At 42.4% G+C, this 10,789-nt stretch overlaps 1 protein-coding gene across 1 annotated transcript in view; it reads right to left on the reverse strand.

Annotated features, from left to right (window-relative positions):
• Positions 1-10,789, reverse strand: part of sbf1 (SET binding factor 1) — a 99,096-nt gene that overhangs the window by 5,434 nt on the left and 82,873 nt on the right. The window contains 8 exon segments of the mRNA XM_061715209.1: positions 1,505-1,849; positions 2,633-2,763; positions 2,847-2,973; positions 4,632-4,817; positions 6,031-6,132; positions 6,221-6,397; positions 9,157-9,329; positions 10,189-10,263. Of these exon segments, the coding sequence (XP_061571193.1) occupies positions 1,505-1,849; positions 2,633-2,763; positions 2,847-2,973; positions 4,632-4,817; positions 6,031-6,132; positions 6,221-6,397; positions 9,157-9,329; positions 10,189-10,263 (1,316 nt within the window).

A 10,789-nucleotide genomic window follows, 5' to 3' on the forward strand; every position in this document is an offset into this window, starting at 1 on the left:
TTGTGACATCATTTTTAACATGCTTTTAACACTATTAAAAGTCTTGGCCAACATCCCTCAAATGTGTCTAAAAGAGTGTAACAAGAAAAACTTCACTCTAGTACTCCATTCCTGGCTTTTTATTACAGTGTTTTTTTGCGCCGTGAAAAATGCTTCCTTTCCCCCTTTCCTGTCAATCATTGCTCCGCTCCTCCTCCAAACCTCCTCCTCCTCCAGCCATACGCTCACAGCGGCGTCGGAGAGCGACAGGCGAAGCATGCACGGAAAAGCAGCAGGGCGAACCACAGCAAACAATCATAAAAATAAAGGCATGCAAGCAGCACTGTCCCCTTATCTTAAGTCCAGTCAGTGGCCGCGGGTCTTCTTAGCAGTTTTCCTCCGGTGATTAGAACAAAAGACGCTCTAAACAGCTCCTTGTTAAGCCTCATTTATGGTTCCGCGTTAAATCGACGCAGAGCCTACGCCGTAGGGTTCAGCGTACGTTGCGCGTCGCCGCGTAACCCTACGCCGTAGGCTCTACGTCGGTGTAACGCGGAACCATAAATCAGCCTTTATGGTGCGCTGGAGACGAGAGGAGGCAGGGAGCTGGGTGGAGGGGGCGGTGATTTAGCGGATCGTTACGTAACGATCCGCCACCAAACCACATGCGCCGTTTTTGCATAGTTATGCGGGAAATCCCAGAAAGCACACAATACACTGAATGTTAAAAGTTCGTTGTTTTTTGGGTGTAATTGATGTCAAGACACCCAACAAAACACAAAAAATCAAGAAAAATGTGTTTTTCATGTCACAATCCCTTTAAAATACACGGGCTGTGTTCTGCTGTGCTGTAGCTGAAAATTACGTTTGCAAACTGTCTTCTTTGCCCGAGTTACTGCTTTGTTACAAACAAAATACACCTCATTTTCCTGAGAGAATAAATACAGGACTGTCTCAGAAAATTAGAATATTGTGATTTTCTGTAATGCAATTACAAAAACAAAAATGTCAAACATTCTGGATTCATTACAAATCAACTGAAATATTGCAAGCCTTTTATTATTTTAATATTGCTGATCATGGTTTACAGTTTAAGAAAACTCAAATATCCTATCTAAAAAAATTAGAATATTCTGGGAATTTTAATCTTAAACTGTAAACTATAATCAGCAATATTAAAATAATAAAAGTCTTGCAATATTTCAGTTGATTTGTAATGAATCCAGAATGTATGACATTTTTGTTTTTTTAATTGCATTACAGAAAATAAAGAACTTTATCACAATATTCTAATTTTCTGAGACAGTCCTGCATGTGTTGTCATTGGAAATAAAGACCTTCTTTTAACTGACAGCACAGGAAATGAGTGTCCGATCAGTTCCACTTCCAAAAACAAGACGGCGACCAGGAAGTGCTTGAATGGTGCAGCGTTGCACCGTATATTTCCTGACTGTTTTGAGGGGATCATTCAGATACCTGAGGTGTAATTCACATTTACAGAACACTGCACACATGGCCGTCTCACCTTGCTTTCCAGTTTGGTTTCTGTTCTCTGCGTGGTCTTCATTTTGTCCCACGTGTCCTTCCACTTCTCTGCGGCGTGTCCCAGCTCAGACTCCAGACTGTGCAGCTGCTGCAGCAGCTTGGTGATGGCGTCGGGCATCACTTTGCTCAGGTTTTCGTAGCACGGCCACACCACGTGCCGCTGGGATTTAGGGGCACTGGTGTCAGGTTTCTCTAGCGTCTCCTCCGCCATGTGTTCCTGTTGGGTCTTCATCTCCCAATCGTACGACGGCCCTTCAGACAGAGTTTCCTCCGTGTAAAAGTCCCATATCTTCAGGTTGGAGACAAAGGTGTATGGACGCAATACCTGAACAAACAAATGATCCATTTCATTTCTTTAAACAAAGCTTCTGTTTAGATGACTAATATAACTTCATTAATAAAAAAATGACCCAAGTGCATTCAGCAGGTTTACAATTTTTACAAGTTTTACAATTTACAGGTTTTACTATGGAAGAGTATCAGGGCCAGGCAGGAGAAAAAATATTTGAGAGGGGAAGATTTTTTTTTATTGTGCACTTCGAGAAAAAAGGCGAAATGTCGAGAAAAAAAGTCGAAATGACGAGATTAATGTTGAAATACAATTTCTAGAATAAAGTCTTCTCAAAGTTTTCTCAACATTTCAACTTTATTCATGAAATTTTTAATTTTTTCTCAACATTTCGACTTTTTTCTCCTCAACATTTCGACTTTTTTTTCCTCGACATTTCGACTTTTTTTTCCTCGACATTTCGACTTTTTTCTCATCATTTCGACTTTTTTCTCGAAATTGTATTTCAACATTAATCTCGACATTTCGACTTTTTTCTCCTCAACATTTCGACTTTTTTTTCCCTTGACATTTCGACTTTTTTCTCATCATTTCGACTTTTTTCTCGAAATTGTATTTCAACATTAATCTCGACATTTCGCCTTTTTTCTCGAAGTGCATAATGAAAAAAATCTTCCCCTCTCAAATATTTTTTGTCCTGCCTGGCCCTGATACTCTTCCATATTTTACAGTAACAGTTGTTCAGTCTGTTTTAATCATTACAACCGTATATTCAAAATGATTTTATTACAGAGATAAAAAAAGACGTGTAGCTCCCACCTCGTCATCCTCTGGACAGAACATGTAGTTGTAGAAAATGGGTGTTTTCTTGTTGAGTCTGTCAATATAATCCCACACAGACTTGCAAACCAGAGGGCATTTCTTCTCGCCCTTCTCCTCATACAATATCCCTGCACGCAAGCAAGGATGAGTGACAGAATATTCAGCATATTAAACAGATTGAATTCAATCTCCCTGTTCTAACAGCCCTTACCCAGCTCGATGCGTTCGTAGTCGGAGTCGAGCAGGAAGGTGCGGAAACGGTTGGACACATAGTGGTAGGCCAGGAACTTCAGGTAGTACTGACTAAACTCAAACTCCATGGGGAACTGGACGTGGATCTGAGGGTGCAGGACAAAACACACAGTTCAGACGTGGACAGGATGAAGAGACTGGATGACCAGGAATATTCTTCTTTCAGTTTACTGCCAGATTTTCTTTTTTTTGTTAACATACAGTATTATTTTCCCTTTTTTCTATAAATATGGCTGAATGAAAAAAAAAATTATATATATAAAGCTATTTTTTAAATATATATATATATATATATATATATATATATATATATATATATATATATATATATATATATATATATATAAAATATATAAGAAATAAAAAAGAGCGTTTACTGTGTGTGCAAATAGTGCAAATAATTGTAAGAGCAGGAACGCTCTTTAAGCTGATATTTGTGTTCTCTAACAGATATTAGGACAGGGTTATACTTATATTTATCAAGAGTAGAACATGGACATAGTTAAATTATCAACAATCCACTGAATGCATAAAAAGAAGGGATGGATTTGAAGGGCAGGTGTAGGATGTAAATAGTCTTGTATCTGTGCTGTCATTAACCCTTGTACTTTGTTCGGGTCAAAATGACCTAATTCTCCTGTTCCTTCTTTCCTCCTGCTCTCTCCTTCCTTCTCCCTTCCTCTTTACTCCCCTCCTTCCTTCCTTCCTTCCTTCTTTCCTTGTTTTCTCCCTTCCTTCCTTCTTTCCTTGTTTTCACTCTTCCTTCCTTCCTCCTGCTCTCCCCTTCCTTCTTCCCTTCCTCTTTTCTCCCTTCCTTCCTTCTTCCCTTCCTCTTTTCTCCCTTCCTTCCTTCTTCCCTCCTGCTCTCTCCTTCCTTCTTCCCTTTCTCTTTTCTCCCTTCCTTCCTTCTTTCCTTCCTTCCTTGTTTTCTCCCTTCCTTCCTTCCTTCATTCCTTGTTTTCCCCTTTCTTTCTTTCCTTCCTTCCTTCCTCATGCTCTCTCCTTCCTTCTTCCCTTCCTCCCTTCCTTCCTTCTTTCCTTGTTTTCTTCCTTCTTTCTTTCCTTGTTTTCTCCCTTTTCTTTCTTCCTTCCTTCCTTCCTTCCTTCCTTCCTTCCTTCCTTCCTTCCTTCCTTCCTTCCTTCCTGCTCTCTCCTTCCTTCTTCCCTTTCTCTTTTCTCCCTTCCTTCCTTCTTTCCTTGTTTTCTCCCTTCTCTCCTTCCTTCCTTCCTTCCTTCCTTCCTTCCTTCCTTCCTTCCTTCCTTCCTTCCTTCCTTCCTTCCTTCCTTCCTTCCTTCCTTCCTTCATCCCTCCTGCTCTCTCCTTCCTTCTTCGCTTCCTCATTTCTCCATTCCTTCCTTCCTTCTTTCCCTGTTTTCTCCCTTCCTTCCTTCCTTCCTTCCTTCCTTCCTTCCTTCCTTCCTTCCTTCCTTCCTTCCTTCCTTCCTTCCTTCCTTCCTTCCTTCCTTCCTTCCTTCCTTCCTTCCTTCCTTCCTTCCTTCCTCCCTCCCTTCCTTCTTCTCTTCCTCCTCCCTTGACCTGAAGACAGCACAAGGGTTAACATGGACCTTTAACATGCTGAGTCAGGCCTGTTGGGTCTGAGCTGCAGCTCTTCACAATCTGACCTTGGGCTAAATTAAGTTGCTCAAAGTAGACACAACTTTGGTCTGAGTGTGACTTTGTTGGGGGAAAAGGAGACACTTGTATGAGACTGAAATGTCCGTGCCTGCAGAGCAACAGCCGTACCTGGTGAACACAGTCCAGGAACTGCAGAAAGACCGGGACGAAACCACTTCCCTGGCTGCCGAGCGTCTGTGCTCCACGGTGGCTGAACCTGTGACCGAAAGACAGCCATTCCTTCTCCACCAGCAGCCGGAACCCATCGAAGGTTCTGTAGTAGGGATCAGACAGCAGCTGCACCAGGGACACCACCTGCACATGCAAGCAAAACACACACTTTTCACCTGAATGGCTCACACCCTCAGAAAAATACTGAAAATTATTTGAAAAGATCATCAGTTAAAGCAGCACAATGTAACTTTCAGCTTTTGTTGAGTTTGGCGGCTCCTTTGGACAAAAGCGGTAGTGCTTTACCAGAAAGAACACTACATTTCCCATGAGCACCAGCGCGTACTGCCGGAAAACTCCTGTCCCCGTCGCTGCATTTGTTTTGATAGTGAATGAAATAAGACGGGACGGACTTTCAAAACTACTTTTCTGTTTTCAGCGGTCGTTTGCAGGATGGATAGTGAAGAGGTAATGTATCTATCTTTGGATAAACAATATAATATGACGATGTTGAAAATCACTAAGTTCAACTTGGTTTTATTAAGTTGTTTCAGCCAGATAATGCGCCCTACAAACTCATACGCTCTGCACATTTTTCTTGTCACGTTTTTTAGAGGGACTTCGTCATAAATTAGTAGTCCAACATACTTACTGACAAAATAAAAAAATACTTTATAACCTGTGAATAACTGAATGCCCATTCCTTATATTTTGCACAATTTTACAGTTCTCAGGAAAAATACTAGAACCCAAGACGAATCGTATGTGAAAACATTCTAATGTTGATTCTTATTGAACATAGAACTCTACATTTACATTTGTATCATAACAATTCTGTCTCTCTTGTTGGACATCCCTTCTCGTCTTTCAGCTCACGCCAGCGAGTGAACGCCGGGACAATGTTTATTCTTGTCCGGGCATTTAGCTTGTTACTCTCCCGCTTTCTTTTTTCACCTCCTCCGATAAAACTTTTATTTTCTTGGGTTTTTCCGCTGCTTGGGCCATGATACCAGCTTCTGCTGAGCTCTGCGCTCCACGCCCCGCCCAGCTTTGGACTGGACTACGAATCAGGAAGGAGGGGGAAGTGACGTATGCCGTAAAGCAGTCAAAGCCGTAAAAATGTGTAGTTTTTTAGTGTGGCAGGGTTCCTACCATGCTCCTCAAAGTTACATAGTACCAGTGAAGGAGATACAGACCCCTCAGACCATGACAGAGGTTCATTAAACCTGTTGGAAGTTGATGTTCCATCACAATGATGATGATGAAATATTAGATCAAGCTGGAAAAGTTACATAGTGCTGCTTTAAGTGGATGTTTGTGTCCATAATCTTCAGATGTTTGATTCTTTCAGTCCAACCTGTGTAGTAACATCCCAGCCGTCTTCTAGGCTGACCATAACGGATGAGCCGGTGTCTAGAAGCTCCACCACCAGGACAGACACTTGGAGCACCCGGTGGAGCTGAGAGCACACATGGACACGGTATAAGAGTCACCACAAACAATCGTTAGGTAACAAAACTCCCTCTTGAAAAGCAACAAATACAAACCAGAGTCATCCACTCCGACTCTTCCAGGCAGCGCAGGAAGCTCATGTTGGGGTCAGAGGTGAGGGAGCTGGGGACGCAGGCTTTCATCAGCTTCTTGAAGCTGTTCTTCACCTGCCGCACGTCACACACGTCGATGGGGACCACCTCCCACTGCTGGAAGGAGTCCTGCTTCCCTCCCTGTTGGTGACACCACTGATGTAAAATAAAGCATATTTACACACTTACACTTTTACTTGCTCAAAATATTTACAAATTACCGTATTTTATTATTCCTTCCATTCCTATTTATTATTTATTTATACCGTATTTTCTGGACTATAAGCCGCTACTTTTTTCATAGGTTTTCAACCGTGCAGCTTATACAAAGGTGCAGCTATTCTGTGGATTTTTCTTCCACCGCTCGGGGCGCTCTAACCGGAATTAGAATCAAAACTAAGAAAAAAATAAATGCAAAGAAGAATACGCTACTTCTTCTTTAGCAGATAGAAGTAGGTAGAAGCAGATATCAAACAGATAAATAAATAAATACTGGTTATTTTCTCTTGGTTCTGTCCCGTTTTGATCAGCAAAGTTGCTGCCGTGTTAAAAGACACTGTTAGGAAAGATCTATTTAGGTACAAACATGTACATCATTTACAGTTCAAAATCCTTCTGTACATGTAGGAAATGTCTAATTTAACAACATAAATATCTGCGGCTTGCATATTTTTATTTTTTTTAAATAGAGCAGATGCAGCTTATATGCAGGTGCGGTTTATATATCTTTTTTTTATTATTTTTATGAAAATAGAGTAGATGCGGCTTATATACAGGTGCGGCTTATAGTCCAGAAAATATGGTATTATTTTTTACCGCATTATAAGGCGCATAAATAAACATCTGGTAAAATAGCGTACTATAGTGGCTGGGGTTGAGTTACGTATCTACCTGATGGAGCTGCTACAGGAAATGCTACAAAATCCTACAGCAAATGCAAAAAAAAGAAAACAAGAAGAAAAGTACTGTATGTCAAACTTTATTAACAAAATAAAAACCAGCTTTGCTCCGTCTCGTCAAAGTCTCCATTATGTGAGTCAGCGTCGCTGCTGTTGTCTTGAACGTCTGTGACGATTCCTGACGTTTTTACCGCCGTTACTTCGGTGACACCAACTACATTACCCACAATCCCCCTGACTATATTACCCACAATCCCCCTGACTACAGTAACAGAAATTACCGTAATGATCATATATAAGACGCACTGCATTATAAGGCGCACTGCTGGTTTTTGAGAAAATTAAAGGCTTTTAGGTGCGCCTTATAGTGCAGAAAATACGGTAACTTTCTATATAATTAAATTTTTTTTATCTTTGGTTAATTTATATAGGTTTCTTTACAGTTAACACCCTTTAATCAACAAAGTTGAGAGAGGCTGGACCTTACTCAAAAAAACACATACCGTATTTTCTGCACTATAAGGCACCTAAAAGCCTTTCATTTTCTCCAAAACCGGCGGTGCGCCTTATAATGTGGTGCAATTTATATATGATCATTACGGTAATTTCTGTTACTGTAGTCAGGGGGATTGTGGGTAATGTAGTCAGGGGGATTGTGGGTAATGTAGTTGGTGTCGCCGAAGTAATGGCGCTAAAAACGTATAATTCAATTTTATTTATATAGCGTCTAATACAACAAAAGTTGTCTCTAGACGCTTTCCAGAGACCCAGAATATAAACCCCCGAGCAATTATTACATAAACAATGGCAGGTAAAAACTCCCATAGTGGGAGAAAAACCTTAAACCAAACAGTGGCAAGAAAAACTCCCCTTTAGGAGGAAAGAAACCTGGACCAGGACCTGGATTAAAAGGGGGGGAAACCTGGACCAGGACCAGGATCATAAGGGGGGGAAGAAAACCTGGACCAGGACCTGGATCATAAGGGGGGGAAGAAACCTGGACCAGGACCTGGATCATAAGGGGGGGAAGAAACCTGGACCAGGACCTGGATCATAAGGGGGGGGACCCTCCTGCCGAGGGCCAGACTGGGGGTCGGGGACGTCAACAGCATACAGCAGGCAGGTGGAAGCGGCAGCGGGATGACCGGGGGTGAGGACCGCAGGCCAGCACGCAGCTCCCGAAGCTCCGGCCAGGGAGATGAGTCTTGACGGACAAACCTCTCCCCTGCCTGCCCCTCTCACTCCCATGCCTGTCCCTCTCACTCCCACGCCTGTCCCTCTCACTCCCACGCCTGTCCCTCTCACTCCCACGCCTGTCCCTCTCACTCCCACGCCTGTCCCTCTCACTCCCACGCCTGCCCCTCTCACTCACACGCCTGCCCCTCTCACTCACACGCCTGCCCCTCTCACTCACACGCCTGCCCCTCTCACTCCCAGGCCTGCCCCTCTCACTCCCACGCCTGCCCCTCTCACTCCCACGCCTGCCCCTCTCACTCCCACGCCTGCCCCTCTCACTCCCACGCCTGCCCCTCTCACTCCCACGCCTGCCCCTCTCACTCTCATGCCTGTCCCTCTCACTCCCACGCCTGTCCCTCTCACTCCCACGCCTGCCCCTCTCACTCCCACGCCTGCCCCTCTCACTCCCACGCCTGCCCCTCTCACTCCCACGCCTGCCCCTCTCACTCCCACGCCTGCCCCTCTCACTCCCACGCCCGCCCCTCTCACTCCCACACCTGCCCCTCTCACTCCCACACCTGCCCCTCTCACTCCCACGCCTGCCCCTCTCACTCCCAAGCCTGCCCCTCTCACTCCCACGGAGTGATATAATATGGACATAATATGGACTTGTTGAACACGTTGTAATGCAACACTTGTCCCCCTCAAGCAAATCAAACCATTTTTAGCTCATCATTTCTATTTGGGGCTGCATGTGTGTACTTTTAAATGTTCGTGGGGTGATCTGTGTCAGGTCTTGCGTGACTATCTAAATGCTTTGGTCACCTTGAGCTGGGACTTGTCCCCGATGATGTAGAGGTAGGCTTTCTGCTGGCGGAGGAACAGAGCTTCACTAGGCCCTCCGTTGGGCTGTGGAGATTCTTTCCCAGCCAGACGTGTCCCCACATCTGGATTATAGGCACTTAGACGTCCGCTGCCTCGAATACTCCCCCATTTACCTGAAATATGCACATACAAAGCCCCGTAGAGAAGTGAAGACCTCAAAGCAATCATCATATGAAAAAACTGAATCAAAATGTCTGATGCGGAACCCATTTTTGTAATTCGAATTTATTTGAATCCATGTTTTATTAGCTGAAATTGTCCTTTTATACAGGACTGTCTCAGAAAATTTTAATATTGTGATAAAGTTCTTATTTTCTGTAATGCAATTAAAAAAAACAAAAATGTCATACATTCTGGATTCATTACAAATCAACGGAAATATTGCAAGCTTTTATTATTTTAATATAGCTGATTATGGCTTACAGTTTAAGATTAAGATTCCCAGAATATTCTCATTTTTTTAGATAGGATATTTGAGTTTTCTTAAGCTGCAATCCATGATCAGCAATATTAAAATAATAAAAGGCTTGCAATATTTCAGTTGATTTGTAATGAATCCAGAATGTATAACATTTTTGTTTTTGTAATTGCATTACAGAAAATCACAATATTCTAATTTTCTGAGACAGTCCTGTAGTGTGACAACACGTTGACTAATGTCACATTAATAGTTACAGCCATGCTGTTAATTAAGATAGGAACTACTAAACACCCACACCATTTTTTCTACATCTATAAGACAAAGCAATACATTGTGATGATTGTTGAAATTGAGCAGAGGGAAAAATCAGACAGAAGTCACACTGCACAGCTGCAGCAGCAGGAGCATGCACAGGAAACGAACAGCACCAAGAAACTGTTAGTCTGCATAGACACCTCCAGCCATGTTTCCAATGCAGCGAAGCTACGAATGAAGGGCCTGATTGGTTAGAGAGGAGAGGAGGAAGTCGTGTGGGCCAGGGCCTACTGTACCTCTAGGAGGATTCCTGGCCTTGCCCGACAGTTTGGGCTGAGAGGGGGAGATGACTTTGGTCCTTTGACCAAGAGCTAAAGTCAAACAACAGAGATGGCTAGTTAACCAACAAAGGGTTTCACTCACTGGATGACACAAATTGATCCTAAACATGAGCTACAAGTAGGGGTGTAACGATACACTGATCTCACCATACAGTACGATACACGGTATTGAGGTCACGATAATGATACGATATTATAGCAGTATTTTTTTAACAACCTTGAATGAGGAACATATGACTGGAAAAAATTAGTCTTTTATTTGAAAGACCCAAAATACAAAACAATACTGTGCATTTGTTCTATTATTACAGTTTATAATGCTTTATAACTGTTTAAGTTTTAAAGAGAAAGCCAGGCCAACCATTTTTCACAAACTGAACTAAAAGTAAATGTCAGGTTTGCATTATGCATCTTCAGTTTCAGACAAGTACAAATATTTTGCCACAAACTGAATAGTTTCTTTCATGTATGACTTTTTTCTTTTCCAGAAATTTAACAACTAAAAATAAATAAATAAAAGTAAATAAATTCATACAATTTTACATCATAAAAAGAT

This window comes from Cololabis saira, chromosome 23 (assembly GCF_033807715.1).
Source record: "Cololabis saira isolate AMF1-May2022 chromosome 23, fColSai1.1, whole genome shotgun sequence".
NCBI classification, from domain to species: domain Eukaryota; kingdom Metazoa; phylum Chordata; class Actinopteri; order Beloniformes; family Belonidae; genus Cololabis; species Cololabis saira.